This window comes from Lupinus angustifolius, chromosome LG04, assembly GCF_001865875.1.
Source record: "Lupinus angustifolius cultivar Tanjil chromosome LG04, LupAngTanjil_v1.0, whole genome shotgun sequence".
NCBI classification, from domain to species: domain Eukaryota; kingdom Viridiplantae; phylum Streptophyta; class Magnoliopsida; order Fabales; family Fabaceae; genus Lupinus; species Lupinus angustifolius.
Window position 1 is genome coordinate 1,937,558 of NC_032012.1, and position 20,014 is coordinate 1,957,571.

The 20,014-nt window shown below is 31.2% G+C and overlaps 3 protein-coding genes across 3 annotated transcripts; 1 reads left to right on the forward strand and 2 right to left on the reverse strand.

Moving 5' to 3' along the window:
• On the forward strand, positions 6,297–7,535 carry LOC109344786 (acyl-CoA--sterol O-acyltransferase 1-like). Its single transcript, XM_019583534.1, has one exon. It carries the CDS (start codon positions 6,332–6,334, stop codon positions 7,418–7,420), a length of 1,089 nt encoding a protein of 362 aa, XP_019439079.1. The 5' UTR covers positions 6,297–6,331; the 3' UTR covers positions 7,421–7,535.
• On the reverse strand, positions 13,487–14,041 carry LOC109344530. Its single transcript, XM_019583292.1, has one exon. The coding sequence runs from the start codon at positions 14,039–14,041 to the stop codon at positions 13,487–13,489; it is 555 nt and encodes a 184-aa protein (XP_019438837.1).
• On the reverse strand, positions 14,062–15,072 carry LOC109344531. Its single transcript, XM_019583293.1, has one exon. The coding sequence runs from the start codon at positions 15,070–15,072 to the stop codon at positions 14,062–14,064; it is 1,011 nt and encodes a 336-aa protein (XP_019438838.1).

Here is a 20,014-nt window from a genome sequence, read left to right on the forward strand (position 1 = left end):
ACAAGTCATGTTTTATTGTAAAAAAAAAGTAACCGTAAGAGGCAGGGAGTAATAAGAACAAATCATGTTTTATTGTAAAAAAAGTAACCGTAAGAGAGAAGAAAATGGTGTGAGGAAGAGACACTTTGTAACTGATCTTTGTTCTGTCTAAAATTCTATCTTTCATTGTCATGTGCTATCAGAAAAAGATAGAGAGAATAATAAGAAAAATTCATGTTTTATTGTGAAAAAATAGTAAAGAGAGAGGGAGTGAGCGAGGGAGAGATAGTAATAATAAGAACAAGTCATGTTTTATTGTAATAAAAAGTAACCATAACAGAGAGAGTAATAAGAACAAGTCATGTTTTATTGTAAAAAAAGTAAACGTAACAGAGAGCGTAATAAGAACAAGTCATTTTTATTGTAAAAAAAGTAACCGTAAGAGAGAGACCAAAATAGTGAGAGGAAGAGACACTTTATAACTGATGTTTGTTATGTCGAAAATTCTATCTTTCATTATCATGTGCTATGAGAAAGATAGAGTAATAAAAACAAGTCATCTTTTATTGTAAAAAAAAAAGTAACGAGAGGGAGGTAGGGGAGGTAGGGGAAAAGAGAGTAATAAGAATAAGTCATGTTTTATTGTAAAAAAAAGTAACCGTAAGAGAGAGTAATAAGAATAAGTCATGTGTTATTGTAAAAAAAAAGTAACCGTAAGAGAGAGTAATAAGAATAAGTCATGTGTTATTGTAAAAAAAAAGTAACCGTAAGAGAGAGTAATAAGAACAAATCATGTTTTATTGTAAAAATATAACTGTAAGAGAGAGATCAAAATGGTGTGAGGAAGAGACCCTTTGTAAATGATCTTTGTTCTATCTAAAATTATATCTTTCATTATTATGTGCTATCAGAAAGAGTGAGTAATAAAAATAAGTCATGTTTTATTGTAAAAAAGTGACGAGAAGGAAGGAGGGGATGGATGTGATGAGAGAGAGTAAAAAGAACATATCATGTTTTGTTGTTAAAAAAACTAATTGTAAGAGATAGAGAGTAATAAGAACAAATCATGTTTTATTGTAAAAAAAAGTAACCGCAAGAGAGACCAAAATGGTTTGAGGAAGAGACACTTTGTAACTGATCTTTGTTCTGTCTAAAATTCTATCTTTCATTGTCATGTGCTATTTTCTAAGATAGAGAGAGTAATAAGAACAATTCATGTTTTATTGTAGAAAAATAGTAACGAGAGAGGGATGGAGGGAGGGAGGGAGAGTAATAAGAACAAGTAATGTTTTATTGTAACAAAAAGTAACCGTAAGAGAGAGTAATAAGAACAAGTCATGTTTTATTGTAAAAAAAAAGTAACCGTAAGAGGCAGGGAGTAATAAGAACAAATCATGTTTTATTGTAAAAAAGTAATTGTAAGAGAGAGACCAAAATGGTGTGAGGAAGAGACACTTTGTAACTGATCTTTGTTCTATCTAAAATTATAGATTTCATTATCATGTGCTATCAGAAAGAAAGTGAGTAATAAAAACAAGTCATGTTTTATTTTAAAAAAAGTGACGAGAGGGAGAGAGGGGATGGATGTGAAGAGAGAGAGTAAAAAGAACATATCATGTTTTATTGTTAAAAAAAGTAACTATATGAGATAGAGAGTAATAAGAACAAATCATGTTTTATTGTAAAAAAAGTAACCGTAAGAGAGAAGAAAATGGTGTGAGGAAGAGACACTTTGTAACTGATCTTTGTTCTGTCTAAAATTCTATCTTTCATTGTCATGTGCTATCAGAAAAAGATAGAGAGAATAATAAGAAAAATTCATGTTTTATTGTGAAAAAATAGTAAAGAGAGAGGGAGTGAGCGAGGGAGAGATAGTAATAATAAGAACAAGTCATGTTTTATTGTAATAAAAAGTAACCATAACAGAGAGAGTAATAAGAACAAGTCATGTTTTATTGTAAAAAAAGTAAACGTAACAGAGAGCGTAATAAGAACAAGTCATTTTTATTGTAAAAAAAGTAACCGTAAGAGAGAGACCAAAATAGTGAGAGGAAGAGACACTTTATAACTGATGTTTGTTATGTCGAAAATTCTATCTTTCATTATCATGTGCTATGAGAAAGATAGAGTAATAAAAACAAGTCATCTTTTATTGTAAAAAAAAAAGTAACGAGAGGGAGGTAGGGGAGGTAGGGGAAAAGAGAGTAATAAGAATAAGTCATGTTTTATTGTAAAAAAAAGTAACCGTAAGAGAGAGTAATAAGAATAAGTCATGTGTTATTGTAAAAAAAAAGTAACCGTAAGAGAGAGTAATAAGAACAAATCATGTTTTATTGTAAAAATATAACTGTAAGAGAGAGATCAAAATGGTGTGAGGAAGAGACCCTTTGTAAATGATCTTTGTTCTATCTAAAATTATATCTTTCATTATTATGTGCTATCAGAAAGAGTGAGTAATAAAAATAAGTCATGTTTTATTGTAAAAAAGTGACGAGAAGGAAGGAGGGGATGGATGTGATGAGAGAGAGTAAAAAGAACATATCATGTTTTGTTGTTAAAAAAACTAATTGTAAGAGATAGAGAGTAATAAGAACAAATCATGTTTTATTGTAAAAAAAAGTAACCGCAAGAGAGACCAAAATGGTTTGAGGAAGAGACACTTTGTAACTGATCTTTGTTCTGTCTAAAATTCTATCTTTCATTGTCATGTGCTATTTTCTAAGATAGAGAGAGTAATAAGAACAATTCATGTTTTATTGTGAAAAAATAGTAACAAGAGAGGGAGTGAGCGAGGGAGAGATAGTAAGAAGAACAAATCATGTTTTATTGTAAAAAAAGTAACTGTAACAGAGAGATAGAGTAATAAGAACAAGTCATGTTTTATTGTAAAAAATAATCGTAAGAGAGAGTAATAAGAACAAGTCATTTTTATTGTAAAATAAGTAACTGTAAGAGAGAGACCAAAATAGTGAGAGGAAGAGACACTTTATAATTGATCTTTGTTATGTCGAAAATTCTATCTTTCATTATCATGTGCTATCAGAAAGAGAGAGTAATAAAAACAAGTCATCTTTTATTGTAAAAAAAAGTAACGAGAGGGAGGGAGGGGAGGTAGGGGAAGAGAGAGTAATAAGAATAAATCATGTTTTATTGTAGAAAAAAGTAACTGTAAGAGAGAGTAATAAGAATAAGTCATGTTTTATTGTAAAAAAAGTAATTATAAGATAGACAGAGTAATAAGAACAAATCATATTTTATTGTAAAAAAAGTAACTATAAGAGAGAGTAATAAGAACATAGCATGTTTTATTGTAAAAAAAAGTAACCATAAGAGAGAGACCAAAATGGTGCGAGGAAGAAACACTTTGTAACTGATCTTTGTTTTGTCTAAAATTCTATCTTTCATTGTCATGTGCTATCAGAAAAAGATAGAGAGAGTAATAAGAACAATTCATGTTTTATTGTAAAAAAAATAGTAACGAGAGAGGGATGGAGGGAGGGAGACTAATAAGAACAAGTCATGTTTTATTGTAACAAAAAGTAACCGTAAGAGAGAGTAATAAGAATAAGTCATGTTTTATTGTAAAAAAAAGTAACCGTAAGAGAGAGAGTAATAAAAACAAATCATGTTTTATTCTAAAAAAGTAACTGTAAGAGAGAGACCAAAATGGTGTGAGGAAAAGACACTTTGTAACTGATCTTTGTTCTATCTAAAATTATATCTTTCATTATCATGTGCTATTAGAAAGAGAGTGAGTAATAAAAACAAGTCATGTTTTATTGTAAAAAAAGTGACAAGAGGGAAGGAGGGGATGGATGTGAAGAGAGGGAGTGAAAAGAACAGATTATGTTTTATTGTAAAAAAAAGTAACTGTAAGAGATAGAGAGTAATAAGAACAAATCATGTTTTATTGTAAAAAAAACTGTAAGAGAGACCAAAATGGTGTGAGGAAGAGACACTTTGTAATTGATCTTTATTCTGTCTAAAATTCTATCTTTCATTGTCATGTGCTATCAAAAAAAGATAGAGAGAGTAATAAGAACAATTCATGTTTTATTGTGAAAAATAGCAACAAGAGAGGGAGTGAGCGAGGCAGAGATAGTAAGAAGAACAAATCATGTTTTATTGTAAAAAAAGTAACTATAACATAGAGAGATAGAGTAATAAGAACAAGTGATGTTTTATTGTAAAAAAAGTAACAGTAAGAGAGAGTAATAAGAACAAGTCATGTTTTATTGTAAAAAAAGTAAGCATAAGATAAAGAGAGTAATAAGAACAAATCATATTTTATTGTAAAAAAAGTAACTGTAAGAGAGAATATTAAGAACATATCATGTTTTATTGTAAAAAAAAGTAATCGTAAGAGAGAGACCAAAATGGTGTGAGGAAGAGACACTTTGTAACTGATCTTTGATTTGTCTAAAATTCTAACTTTCATTGTCATATGCTATCAGAAAAAGATATATAGAGTAATAAGAACAATTCATGTTTTATTGTAAAAAAATAGTAACGGGAGAAGGATGGATGGAGGGAGAGAGTAATAAGAACAAGTCATGTTTTATTGTAAAAAAAAAGTAACCGTAAGAGAGAGTGATAAGAACAAGTCATGTTTTATTGTAAAAAAAAGTAACCGTAAGAGAGAGTAATAAGAACAAGTCATGTTTTATTGTAAAAAATATAACTGTAAGAGAGAGACCAAAATGGTGTGAGAAAGAGACACTTTGTAACTGATATTTGTTCTATCTAAAATTATATCTTTCATTATCATGTGCTATCAGAAAGAGAGAGTAATAAAAACAAGCCATGTTTTATTGTAAAAAAAAGTGAAGAGAGTGAGGGAGGGGATGGATGTGAAGAGAGAGAGTAAAAAGAACAAATCATATTTTATTGTAAAAAAGAGTAACGGTAAGAGAGAGTAATAAGAACAAGTCATTTTTATTGTGAAAAAATTAATCAAAAGAGAAAGATTAATAAGAACAAATCATGTTTTATTGTAAAAAAATTAACTGTAAGAGAGAGTAATAAGAACAAGTCATGTTTTATTGTAAAAAATTAATCATAAGAGAGAGTGTAATATGAACAAGTCATGTTTTATTGTAAAAATAAGTAATCGTAAGAGATAGGGTAATAAGAACAAGTCATGTTTCATTGTAAAAAAAGTATCTGTAAGAGATAGAATAATAAAAACAAGTCATGTTTTATTGTAAAAAAATTAACCGTAAGAGAGAGTAATAAGAACAACTCATGTTTTATTGAAAAAAATTAATCATAAGAGAGAGACCAAAATGGTGTGAGGAAGAGACACTTTGTAACTGATATTTGTTCTATCTAAAATTCTATCTTTGATTATCATGTGCTATCAATAATATTTTTTCATTATATGAGTGAAGAGTTTGTCCATTTTAGTTATTTTTTCTAATAAGTGTCACTCTTTTGGATTGAATTATTAACTTTTGGTATCTAACTATATTTGTAACCATGAGGGGAGAGTAAATTCAAAAGTGTTTCACATTCAAGGAATCAAATTTAATGACCATCATAGCTTGCATGAATAATATTAAATGAAAATGACTTATTCTTTTGACAATTTATACTAAAAAGGAAAATTCAGTTTTTGACTATTTTAATATCATTGCTCAAACTGATTACCTTTAAAATCTTTATTTAATTATTCTAAAATTAAAATTTTACACAATATTTTATTTTAAAATTTCAATTTCAACATTCTTATTATTACTCTTGTTATTAATTAGTTCAAAAGGTGAAAATAAATTAGTAAAATTCAATTTCAACATTCTTATTATTACAATATAATAGACTTATTGACTAACATGTTTCTACTCATTATGTTAGAGTAATGATTTATTCTTATATTAAATCTTTTTACCCTTAGAAAAGTGACATAGATAACTTATAAATCAATTAGTAATAAATAATAAGTATCATTGTGCACCATCCATTACTTTTTTATGAGTATGAAAATTTATTTGGATGATATATGATTCCCCACATGTCATACATGGAAAAGTGAAAGTAAATCAGTAAAAGTGAGGAAGAAGTATGGGTCCCACAATGATTACTCTGTTATGATGTAAAGCATGACAAAAAGTTGATAACATTCATTTCCTCATTCTTAAAACTAACTGATATGCTTTTTAAGATAAAAAAGTTGTTTATCACATGAAATTGTATGCTAACAAGCATGTTCTGAGTTTACACCCATAAATCATGATTCACATATATCATAAACGCTTATTAAGACATTATATAAATCCCAACCCTTCCTCTACCTCATATATAATTATTCATAGAGAAAATTAAACTACAAAAGGATTAAACTGTTTGAAAATCAATGGAGGGTGAGATAAACAACTACATGAAAGCTTGGTTTCAAGCAATCATTTCTCTTTGTTACTGTTATGCCATTGGTAAGATTGTCCCTAAAGGTGTCCCTAGACTCTTGGCTATAATACCTATCATGTGTCTTTTTCTTGTTCTTCCTCTTTCCCTCAACACCATACATCTTTGTGGAACATTTGCTTTCTTCATTTCTTGGCTTGCAAACTTTAAGCTTGCTCTTTTTGCATTTGAGAAAGGTCCTCTATCTGACCCATCTCTCTCTCTCAAAAACTTTGTGGTTGTTGCTTCTTTCCCCATGAAAATCAACAATCAAATGATACCTACAGATTCTGAAAATCCACCACTGAATGCAATGAATAATGGCCATAAGTCACTATTGAACTATACCATAAAAGCAGTTGCATTTATTGGGGTTATAAAAGCTTATGATTACAAAGACTACAACATGCACAACATGCACAACATGAAATTGTACACCCTCTATTCCTTGCACTTATATCTGATTCTTGAGATCATTCTAGCCATGGTTAAAGTACTAGCACGAACCTTATTAGGTGTTGAGCTTGAGCCTCACTTTGATGAACCATATTTGGCTTCATCACTACAAGACTTCTGGAGCCGAAGATGGAACCTTGTTGTTGTCAATACCCTAAGACTCAGCATTTATGAACCTACCAAAAAGTTCGCATTGCCTATAATAGGTCGCAAATGGGCCTCTCTACCTGCTATCTTCCTCACATTTTTTGTCTCTGGGTTAATACATGAACTTCTATTCTACTACTTGGGTCGACTTAGTCCTACTTGGGAAATCACCTGGTTCTTCCTACTTCATGGTTTCTGTCTACCCCTTGAAGTTTTTCTAAAGAAGAAACTTGCTGATAAGTTTCCACTACCTAGAGTAGTGTCAGGGCCTCTTACCCTTGGATTTATCATGGTCACTGCTTTGTGGTTGTTCTTCCCTCAGCTTCTTCGGTGCAATGGTGAACAAAGAGCTTTCGAAGAGTATGCAGAAGTGGGAATATTTCTGAAGAACATTACTCGTGCATTGATGTTATGGTTCAATGCAAAGAAACTCTACTAAGTCATAAATGTGTCACCTTTAAGTTTATAAGCAAAATATTTCTATTATATGCAACTTCTGTCCAATTAAGTATGTATTTGTGTTTTGTCCATCACTGTTTCATGTAATGGTGATATGCATGTTTTATATATTTAATCTTTATATGCATGTGTTTTATATATTTAATCTTTGGTCTATTACTTTCATAATTTTAGTACAAACTGTTGGTGAAGCAGGATCTAAATCAATATTTTGATTTACGACCATGGTTAGTTATGTTTGTAATTGTAAGAATATGCAGCCGATGTAGCCACAATTATTGTTGGGATGCCGTTGCAGAATGCAAATGCAATTTAAAAGACAAGTGCTAACTGACAACCTCAAAATTGATCACCACAACTTGTACTTCACACAGTTGATTTAAAGCACTTTTTTTACTAGCTATTCGTATAACAATATTATGAGACAATATTACAATAGTGTAATCCAGCCTCGCTCACAATTATAAGAACATATTTGAACTATAATGTTTGACATACTTGTGAATTGAGAAACTTAATTTTACTTCATCCATGTGATCTTTAAAGTTAAATGTCTTAAATCCCAGAAAATTGTTTTAATACATCTTATTTGGACAAAGTAATCTAAATGATTATTTAAACGAAGTCCACGACAATAGTATCTGTTCTTCATCTTCTATGAATAATTGGTTATTTTTTTGTTTGAGCTTTCTGTGAGGGATAACACATAGTTACATGGATATAGGAAGAGTAAAGAGTCACAAGTTAGATACCACGTCTTAGAATCAAAACCTTATAGCATTAGTTCAATGGTCATTTCCTTCTTATAAACTCTTTCACTTCTTCCCGTATATCCAATGTGAGACTTCACACTTGAATAAATCCAACAACTAAGCGACTATATATTGAGAATTGGATGATTGGCCGTGTTTCCTTTGTGCTGATTGTGTCGTGAGCAGTGAGTGTGGGTGAAAACTAAAAAAAGTATTATTTTCTTTGTTTATTCATTTATTTTCTGTAGAAAAACAAATTTATGAGTTATGTATTACGTATTGTATTTGTTATACTCTTGATGTTTAATTTATTATTTTTAACACACATTCAATTATCAATTATGATTGATTATATTTTGTTCCTGGTGATTCAAGTTGGGCCCTAATGAAAATGGTAACTTGAACTTGGTACCACACCCGGTGGCTGAGGCACCTAGAGTAGAGGGTGCGTACATACATAACCTGAAAATAGTTACATGCATTGCATCTATAATATTATATTTACTTTATTCTTATACATTTTGGACAATTTAAGGTTGAGCTGTTCAAAAAGACACATTATCTGAGATATTTCAGATCTGGGTTGTAACCAACAGGAGGAGGAATCTGTGGAACAGCTTTTCTGTTCTTGCACGTTTCCAACACATGTTTGGTTAGGTTTCTACTTTTCCTCCCCTTCTTCTCGTGTTGCTCGTTTTATGTATCATATTTCGGTGTGCCGTAAAGCAAAGGCATCAAATCTTGAGCGGATGGTTTGGTTTGCCGTTTCGTCCTTATGGTTGTTAAGAAATGATGTAATTTTTGGGAGTATTAAGTTTAGTGAGTCAGATGTTTTGAATTTAATCAAGGTGAGGTTGTGGTTATGGTTTTCATTAAGGACGGTAAGTAGATGAATTTGGATATATTTGAGTTTGAATGTTATTTATTTAAACTATATTTTATGTCATTTAATTCATTCACTAATTCATTGGATGAATGTTTAATTTATTTGATTTTTATTATTGGAACTAAAAATATTATTGAAGAAAATCATTATTTTAAAAATTATTATCTCAACTAAATATTTTTAAAATCACATTTTAGAAAAACACTTCTAAAATCATTTATAAAACACTTTTAAAAATCATTTTTTTTAAAAAGTGATTTTTTAAGTTTATAGAAAAATATTTTTTTCCAATATTCTATAAGCATATGATATTTAAGGTTCTACATGTAAAGTTTTTTTATAAATACTTATAGAATGTAATATCTATGCACCGCGTGTTAAAAGATTTATACATTATCTATCATATATTTGAAATACAACTTTTTTGAAGAGTCAATGATGATTAAATATAAATAGTGGACAATATAATGATAGCGTAATCATACATTTTCAGTGCATACAATTTTTCTCATACTTATATATATATATATATATATATATATATATATTGTGTACTTAAGAATAAAATTTTAATATTAACTACATACACATGTCATATAATTGATATAAATGTAATAAAAATATTAAAAGTGAGAGTGATAATTATAGATGAATTTACTTGAATTTAGTTTTCTTAATTACTAAATGAAATTTTAAAGGAAAGAAAATCATTTTGATTTGGTTTTTTTGGATGGATTGGATATTCATCCAAATGAATATATGCATTGATATCCATTTGATATAATGGGTGGATTGAATTCATTTATTATCAATATTATTTATTGGATTATATCTATTTAAATTTATTATCTCTAATAAATAGATGTAGATGAATTTAATTTGGATAAATTATGGATTGTGTATAATTATTTCGCATCTAGTTTATTTTGGATTGTAATTTGTGTGCTTTTAATCCAATTTCTTTACTTATAAAAAAATGTAACTTATACCCTATTTATTCAAATCAACCGCTTACACACCTGACACACTTATGTCACAATCATTTCAGGATTGTAGAATTTAATTCTTCATTGCATTTGGTCGTTTATAGTTAAAAAATATTATATGTGGAATTGTTATAAACACACATTGACATGGATCTAATTATTTTAAGGTTTAGATGTTTTTTATTTATTACTTCCTATATGTAATCACAACATTTTAAATTTATATTTTTATTTTCTTATAGGTAGACTAACGAGTGCCACATTGCAATGAAGAATTAAATTCTAAAGTAGGACAATTGTTTCATACATGAGAAGGTGATTTTTTATTAAAAAGATGGGAATTGAGTATTTCCTGGTATAAGGAGATAAGTTATCTCCTCTTGTCATTGAAATTATGACATGTGTCATGTTTCATCATTTTCTATAAAAATATTTTTAAAAATAAACAAAATAGCACATATATCACATTTTTACTCTGGGGAGATAAGTTATCTCCTGATACGATGAGGTACATTATTCTCTAAAAAGATATGCACACAATGTTGAATTTTGTATGGTGCTCATGAGAAATTAAAAACAAAGATGTTGTGAAGGGTTGAGAGTATTTCGTTTGCTCAAAAGATGTGAAATAAAGCAAAGGAAGAGTATTACAAGATAAGGGTGTAATGTGATAGGTTGTAGGGGAAGGTAAATATGAGCGTATAATTGTTGGAAACAAGAAGAAGAATAAAGAGAGAAGAAGAAGAAGAATACAATGGATATGTGTAGTATTGAATTGAATTGAGAAAAGTTACAAAATACACAAGTTCATACACTTTCCTTTTATAGCCTAAGCTTGACTAACAACCATAACAAAATTTTGAAAACTAACTATTTTTGGCAAGTTGCTATTTTCACATCCTATTCTTCAACAACCAACTCTTGATTGCCTAGACTTGAATTAGATCTTATTTTAACATCCTCCCCTAAGTCAAGTCCTTAAGGGAAACAACACCAATCCTTTTCTTCAAGCTTTCAAATCTTTCAACCTTTAATGCTTTTGTAAACACATCAGCTAATTGTACCTCCGTTCTGCAATGCACAACTTCAAGCCGTCCTTTGTTCACCATATCTCTTAGAAAGTGAAATCTAACTTCTATATGTTTGCTCCTGCCATGGCTTACTGGATTCTTGGACAAGCTTATGGCTGAAACATTGTCAATTCTGAGTTGCAGTGGTGTTCTTATTTCAACCTTCAATTCTTTTAGCAATTCTTCGAGCCACAAGGCTTGACAAGCAGCATTACATCCAGAGATGTATTCGGCTTCACAACTTGAGAGTGCTACTACCTTTTGCTTAGTAGAGCACCAAGAGATAGGGGCATTGTTTAGTAGGAACAAGTATCCCGAGGTACTCTTTCTCTCCACTAGATCTCCACCATAGTCAGAATCTGAAAAACCAATCAACTCAAGTTCTGACTTCTGGTTTTTGTAGGGAAACAGGATTCCATGATTTGTAGTGCCTTGGATGTATCTCATTACTCGTTTAGCTGCAAGCATATGAGTCTTCCTTGGATTGCACATGAACCTGCTTACCAAACCCACACCATAGGATAGATCTGGCCTGCTATTACACAGGAACCTTAGAGAGCCTATAATCTGCTTGAATGTTGTTTCATCCACTGACTCACCTTCCTCATCCATTGTTAGTTTCAGATTCATCTCAACTGGACTTGTTGCTGAGTTGCATAGGTTCATGTTGAACCTTTTCAATACATCTCTTGCATACTTCTGTTGGTGCATGATAATCCCTGCAGTGGTGTAGGTGAATTCCATCCCTAGGAAGTAGCTCAATTTCCCTAGATCAGTCATTTCAAACTCAGCTTCCATTACTCTCTTGAAGTCTTCAATGCCTTTCAGATTTGAGCCAGTTACTAATAGGTCATCAACATAGAGACATATGATAAGATGTTCACCAATTCCTTCTTCTTTGACATAGACTCCATGTTCAACTGTACATTTGTGAAACTTGAGTTCAAATAAGAATGAGTCAATTCTTTTGTTGCATGCCCTCGGGGCTTGTTTGAGTCCATACAAGGCTTTGTTTAGTTTGTAAACCACATGTTCCTTCCCTCTGATTATAAATCCAGGTGGTTGTTGCACATACACTTCTTCAACCAGTGGACCATGAAGAAAGGCTGACTTCACATCTAGTTGGAATAGTGGCCAATTTCTTGCACATGCAATTGCAACTACCAACCTTATGGTTTCAATTCTAGCTACAGGGGCAAACACTTCTGTGTAGTCCAGTCCTTGCTTTTGGAGAAATCCTTTAGCCACCAATCTGGCTTTGTATTTGGAGATGGAGCCATCAGGATTTAGTTTCTGTTTGAAGATCCATTTCACACCAATTTGGTGTTTGCCATGTGGTAGTTCAATCAGATTCCAGGTTTCATTTTTCTCTATGGATTTGATTTCCTCATTCATAGCATCAATCCATACCCTCTGCTTCATGGCTTCAGTTTCATCAATAGGTTTTGCTTCTGCCATAAGTGCTAGATGAATCAGTTCACCTTCTTCATTGATCTGATTATCAGAGTGAATTTCATAGTCATTGAGTCTGTTAGGTAATGCTCTTCTTCTTTGAGATCTTTGAGTTGCTTGATTTTCAGTGATTCTTTCAGCCATGTTCTCTGAGACAGGTTCATTTTCAATTATCTCTGGAACTGATTTCCTCAAGCTGGTTTGGTTTTGTTTCCAGTCCCATTTTTCATGCTCTAGTATCAACACATCTTTGCTTATGAGTACCTTATCTTTTGCTGGATCATACAGTTTGTAGGCTCCTGTAGGATGATAGCCTATGAACACCATGGCTTCACTCTTGTCCTGAAGTTTGGTCCTTCTTTGATTTGGTACATGTCTGAATGCCAATGAGCCAAAGATTTTTAGATGTCCAACAATTGGTTTCTGTCCTGACCAAACTTCAAGTGCCACCCTTCCTTCAAGTTTCTTTGTAGGGCACATATTCAATATGTAAACTGAAGTTGACACTGCTTCAGCCCAGAACTTTTGTGGTAACTCTTTCTCCTTGATCAGACTTCTTGCCATGTCCATGATGGTCATGTTTCTTCTTTCTGCAAGGCCATTATGCTGTGGTGTGTATGGTGCAGTGACCTCATGCTTGATTCCATTCTTTCTGCAGTAAGCCTCAAACTCATTTGAGGTATACTCTCCTCCACCATCTGTCCTTAGCAATTTTAACTGGCTTCCACTTTCCTTTTCTGCAGCAGCTTTAAAGGTCAAGAATGCTTCAAATGCATCACTCTTGGCCTTTAAAACATCTAGCCATATCATTCTGCTATATTCATCTACAAAAATTATGAAGTACCTGTTTCCTGCTAAGGAGGATGTTTCAAAAGGACCACACACATCAGAGTGAACTACCTATAGCACCTGTTTTGATCTCATGTTTATTTCTGTCTTGAATGAGCTCTTGGTTTGCTTGCCAATCAAGCAGACTTCATAGACCTTTTCTGGTAGACTTGTGATAGGCATTCCTTTGACCATTTGTTTTGCACCTAGTTGGTATAGGCTTTTAAAATTCAAATGGCCAAATCTTGAGTGCCACAACCAGCTTTCATCACCTGATTCTATTGATGCTAAGCATTGAACCTCAGTAGCTTGTATGTTCACTTGAAATGTCCTGTTCTTGGTCAGTTTGCTCCTTAGTATTGGTTTGTTCTCCTGGTCTGAGAGTTCAAGTAGGCCATCCTTCATCAATACACTGAATCCCTTTTCAACCAGTTGACCTATGCTCAATAGATTACACTTCATCTTTGGTACAAGAAGGACATTTGAGATTATGGCTTTTGCTCCATTCTTTCTTGTGATCACTACATTTCCTGCTCCCTCTACTTCCAGTGAGCTAACATCAGCAAATTTCACCCTGCTTTTCTTTGATGGATCAAAATCTACTAGCCATTCTTTATGCCTTGTCATATGATTGGAGCAACCTGAGTCTAGGTACCATGATTCAGTGAGTGATTTTCTACTGAGGTGGTTACCATTAGGTTCAGAGGTTCTGAGTCTGATTCTTCTTGTACTGCATATGCTTCTTCATGACTCTTCATCTGTTTTGCCTTATCAGATAAGCATTCATAGGAGTAGTGTCCTAATTTGTGGCAATTGAAGCATTCTACCCTCTTCTTGTCAAATCTTTTCTGTGTTTGGTTCAATCTTGGCTTTCCTCTTCTGTTAGAAGATTCAAGCCAATCTTGATTAGATTTGCTTCTTTCTGAATTTTGTGCCCATCTTCTGTTCTGCACCTGTTTGCCTCTCCATTTCTTGTCCCTTTTCTTGTCTTCCTCCTTCATGTGACTTGCCTTCAAAGCTTGTTTTGTTCTCTTGCTTGGACATCTATCAAGCAATCTCATTTCATGAGCCTCAAGTGAGCTTTGTAGTTCCTCTATCTTCATTATGGTGATGTCTTTGGATTCTTCAATTGCTACTACAATGAAGTCGAATTTCTGAGGTAGGGATCTCATTATTTTTTCAATTATCATGAGATCAATGATGGATTCTCCATACCCTTTCATTTGGTTTGTGATAGCTAGTATCTTGGTGAAGTATTCACCAATTTTATCATTCTCCTCCATGTTTAACAACTCATATTGCCTTCTGAGAGTTTGTAATTTTACCTTCTTTATCTTGTCTCCACCTTGACGGCTTCGAATCAAGATGTCCCAGGCTTCTTTGGCAGTGGTAGCATTCTGAATTTTCTCAAAGTGGATATCATCTACACATTGGTGGATCAGAAATAGTGCCTTGTTGTCCTTTTTCTTGACTTCTTTATGTATGGCTCTCTGTACTTCTGTTGCATCAGGACCTGGTTCATGAGAACCCTCTTCAACTACCTCACTTATCTCTTGAAAACTGAACAGAACTTTCATCTGTGTTCGCCATCTATCCCAATTCTTTTCTGTGAGAATAGGGAGCCCCATAGATGGTAGATTCGTGCCATTTTCCACCATTTTGTCTTCAATTATCTGCTCACTTCTTTTCTGGTTTCTCTGATTTCTGCTTCTAATTTTGTTCCCTGATTTCCTTCCAGCTAGCTGATTCACCCGTAGTGAATTTCTTCAGTTGAACCTTCTCCTTCGGGTTTAGCAACTGCAGTTGGTGTTTTCGCACACTCACACCCCTTAGATCCCTGGATTCTTTCCAGCTCGTGATACCAATTTGTTGGAAACAAGAAGAAGAATAAAGAGAGAAGAAGAAGAAGAATACAATGGATATGTGTAGTATTGAATTGAATTGAGAAAAGTTACAAAATACACAAGTTCATACACTTTCCTTTTATAGCCTAAGCTTGACTAACAACCATAACAGAATTTTGAAAACTAACTATTATTGGCAAGTTGCTATTTTCACATCCTACTCTTCAACAACCAACTCTTGATTGCCTAGACTTGAATTAGATCTTATTTTAACAATAATAACCAAATTTTGGGGGACAATAATCATCTCTCTCAAGAAAATTTTGTTCTCATGTATCAAGTCAATCAAATTTTATAGAATATTGTACAAATATTAATTTATCTTATTATAATTTTTATTTTTAATGAAATAAGATTTTTTGATTGAATAGAGACACCAAATAGAACAGGTAATCCCCATCTCTTAAAAGGCATACCACTTAGTGATAAATATCCTTCTGATATGTCCATAATTAATTGTTATGATTTTAACGCTGTATTTTTTCCTGAAGGTTCATTATGTTCGTGTAAATATACATAGTGGATGAAAGGTGCATGAACTAAATGAAGAACCTATTTGATCATGGTTTTGAATGGTCTTTTTCACTACAATTTGGAGAATCTTGTCACTGAGTTACAAATGACTAAAACAATTGATTAGTTTAGTTTAAAACAAGGTATAGTATCTTATAGTTTTGGAACTAATTTATGTTTTCTTCTTGAAATATTAAATAAATTTGTTAAGTATGAATGTGGGCATAGTCTTTGTCATTAATTGCATAGAGATTTGAGACATGTTTTCATCTTTTATGAATTCCCTTTAGTTTATAGTGTCACTTGAATACTTTCACTTTTCCATTATTGGAGATACTTTCATTTACGGCTTTCAATTAATAATTATGTAGTTTATACATGTTGTGTTTAGTTCAATGGAGACTTACTTCAAATATTTCTGTAGTTTTAATTTTTAGTGAGATTAAAACATGTATGTGGCAAGTAACACTCTATAACAAAATAATTATTATATTTAACACAAGATGCCTAACTCTGCTATCACATCTTTATAGTCAATTACATGAACTGCAGGATTCTGATACTTGAAAAGATGAAATAAAAGATGAAATGCTAGTGTCAACATGAGAGCTGAATTTTGTGGAGATAATGATGCAGGTAAATTACCTTTGAATGGCATATTTTTTACCCTTTGCTCACCCTGGCTTGCAAGTTGAGGAAAATCTTACTTGCTTATAAAGACAACATAAATAAGCCATAACAATGATGGTATTGGTATGATTAGGATAAATGGGAGTACATCTCTTGTCCCACTTTTTATATCACTTCACGTATCATCATCTCTAATTAGTTGGAAAAAATTATTTAAATTAAAATTATAATTATTAAATATTTTTTTGACCAATCATATCTTCTGGCACATTGAGTAACACAAAAGAGTGAGACATCAGATGTGGAATACATAACTAAATTTCGGGTCTACATCTACTGTCTCATTCCTTTGTGTTAGGAGATATGATTGGTCAAAAAATATTTAATAACTATAATTTTAACTTAAATAATTTTGTTCAACTAATCAGATCTGATGGTACATAGAGTGGCACAAAAAGTGGGACAAAAGATATGTTCACCTAAATTCCAATGACTAGTAATGAAAGATTACTGGGAGATATAAGGATGGTAATAGCCACGGGCAGTAACTACTCATTTCAAAATATGAGAGCATTATTCATACTCGCTCGTATCCATACGGGTACCTGCATGCGAGTTTTTTGCGAGTATTCATGAGATACAGTGGGTACAACGGGTACCTGTGGGTTTCCTATATTATCAATAAATTTCTAACTTCCTACTTCTATTATGTTTCAAATAAGATGAAACTTAATTATTTTGTGGCTCGTGATTGAATATTTAGCAAAAATATTAAATCTATTGGTGTTTTCTATTCGTGTGATTTGTTGTTCCCATTTCTTTAACAAAAATATATATTTTTCTTTGCAAGACATGTATATGTCTACATATATAATAATATTTATAGGGTGTTTCACCACCAAATTCAATAAAAGATGTAAACAATGTAAAAAATGTAAACAAAGTAAAGGAATAATTATACATAATAATAAGCTTAGGGTAATGTACTTTTTATTTTAATTAAAGGTATATAGTAATCATATAAATAATGGGTACCTACAGGTACGGATACTATAATACCGCGTCCGTCTATATGTACTACAGATATTTTAAAAAACTTGTCTATAAAACTCGCGGATACCCATTTTTTACCCGTACCCATACCCGTATGAGTTTTATCTATGGGTACAGGTTTTTTGTCATCCTAATGAGATAAGTTCCATGTGTTTGCTGGGAGCAATAAATACAATGTTATTCTTAGCACTAACTCAAAAAATTTGCAAAATGCTATTGTCCTATAATGCATATTAACAGTCACATAGAAAATTGGGTAAGTAGAAAAGAAAGATCTACTCAGATTGCTTAACCTCCAATTCATATTTTTTTTCCACATGTATCAGGAATTTGGATTATTTACCTCCACAATAGGTCATGCAACACATAAGATTCTCATATACAACTTGAAATATAAAATACTATAGATTGCTACGAGTAAGCAAATATTACACATAAAATATTATAGATTTAAAATTAAAATATACAACATTTTTATGCAACGTACACACTTAATTTCCAGTTAGTGATTGATTTTTATGTATATTCCCGGTGGTAGCGAATCTTGATTTAAATTTTAGAGGGGACAACAATATTCAAATATAATTTTATGACTAAAATTAATTAAGTAATGATGAATATAAAAAATTAGATATGATACAATTTTCAATTATTTTCTTATCAATATAAATTACTATCTAATCTACAAGAAATTTATCTTATATCTTACTACATAATTTTGTTTGGTTATCTTTGTTGCTGAAAATGATATTTATGTAGTGACTAAATCATAATAGCTAAAATAAGACGAAACAATATATGATTAACGACATGTGGTTGAGATTTTCTTTTTATGATTGAGAATTTTTCAAACTTGAATGACCAACGACACAAACAACAAAGTTTTGATATTAACATCTCAAACTAATCTTTTGTTGCTCATTGAAATTCCGACAAAAATACATATCTTATAAATATTAAATGAATTATAAGCATCCTTAGTGTATATATTACCAGTACATAATTTCTTTCATCAAGTATAAAATAATTATGAAATTAAATGAAGTCATATTATTGTAAGCAACATCGACAATTACACGTGTAAGAAGAAAATTTTATCAATTATATATAATTTTTTAGAAGAATAACACAAGTTGTACACTTGTACTATATTTATTTATAATCTATAAATGTGTATCTCCATAAAGACGTTATTTATGTATAGGTAAGTGAAGTATATCTATTATTCCGAAGAGTATATCATTATATGTGTCACTTTTTATAATTTAAGAATTTAATAATTAAATATTCAAACACAACAAGTGACATATGAAGCAACATACTATATGAGACAACAAATATATTATTAAAGGTAAAAAAAAGTAGAAAACATTATTTTAATAAATTAAAAATTTAGGGGGCAGTTGCCCCACCTTCCCTTTAGATGGTTCGCCCGTGTATATTCGGATAATAATGATTAATATATTATGTTATAAGTAATCATAAGTTGTATTATAAATTTATATCTTAAAGTTATAAAAAAAGGTAAAATTGAGCAAGTGTTATCTTAAGTGCAAGTATGTTCGACTTCCCATCATGTAATTTTCTTACGAAACATATTTCTTTTCTAAGATTGATAGGATTATTAGTATTTTTAATTGATGACTAAAAATGAAATTATATAGTAATTCGTTAAAACTAAAATCCAAATAAGTAAACAAAATATAGAGACCAATGATAATAGGACACAAAATCTAAAAAATATAGAAAAATCAATATCCCAAAATATATTAATGAAACTATAAATACTAATTATTTAGTTTATCCTAATAATAAGAAGTTAGGAGGAAAGTTTAGCAAAATATAAATATCTCTCCCTAATTTCTCCTTTGAGGAAAGTCATATATCCACTATCAGAATCTCTAACAAGATTCAACTTTTGTACAAGATTCTGCTTACATCATCAATTATCATTTAACAGGAACTGGCACTCATCACAAGAAGACTAACATATAATAATAGTAATAATAATAATTTCTTTACTACTTTGTTGCCTTACATGTATGAAATTATAATACAAACAAATTGAATTAGTGTTCATAAAAGTTCCATTGTTTTTTCAATCTCTCTCGCTACCTTCTTTCACACACCTTTAACTACTTGTTGGGTAATTTCTCAAAATCTACTCTTTCTTTCTGTTAATCCCATTAAGATTATAATTTTATTTCCAATTTTCCTTTTTGTGCAAATGGGTTCTTATGTTTTTCTCTCTGTTTTTATGTGTTCTTCATGTTTCAGTCAGTGAAGTTTGTCGTCTCAATTTGTTTGCCCTGTAGTGTTTTCCAGCTCTGATCATTTCTGATTATTAGGTGAGTTTCTTCAAGTTCAATTCTGTTTAATTTTTATGCAAAAGTTTAAATTTTTCACTTGATTATCAATTATGATATTTTCTCACAACTGGGTCATCAAAATTTTCTATCTTTATCCATGTGTTTGTGAATACCTTAACTCTCTGTTTCAA

What these genes read in the sequence shown, in the direction of transcription:
- LOC109344530 (XM_019583292.1), bottom strand. Translation starts at nt 14,041, where the DNA reads ATGACAAGGCATAAAGAATGGCTAGTAGATTTTGATCCATCAAAGAAA.
- LOC109344786 (XM_019583534.1), top strand. Translation starts at nt 6,332, where the DNA reads ATGGAGGGTGAGATAAACAACTACATGAAAGCTTGGTTTCAAGCAATC.
- LOC109344531 (XM_019583293.1), bottom strand. Translation starts at nt 15,072, where the DNA reads ATGGTGGAAAATGGCACGAATCTACCATCTATGGGGCTCCCTATTCTC.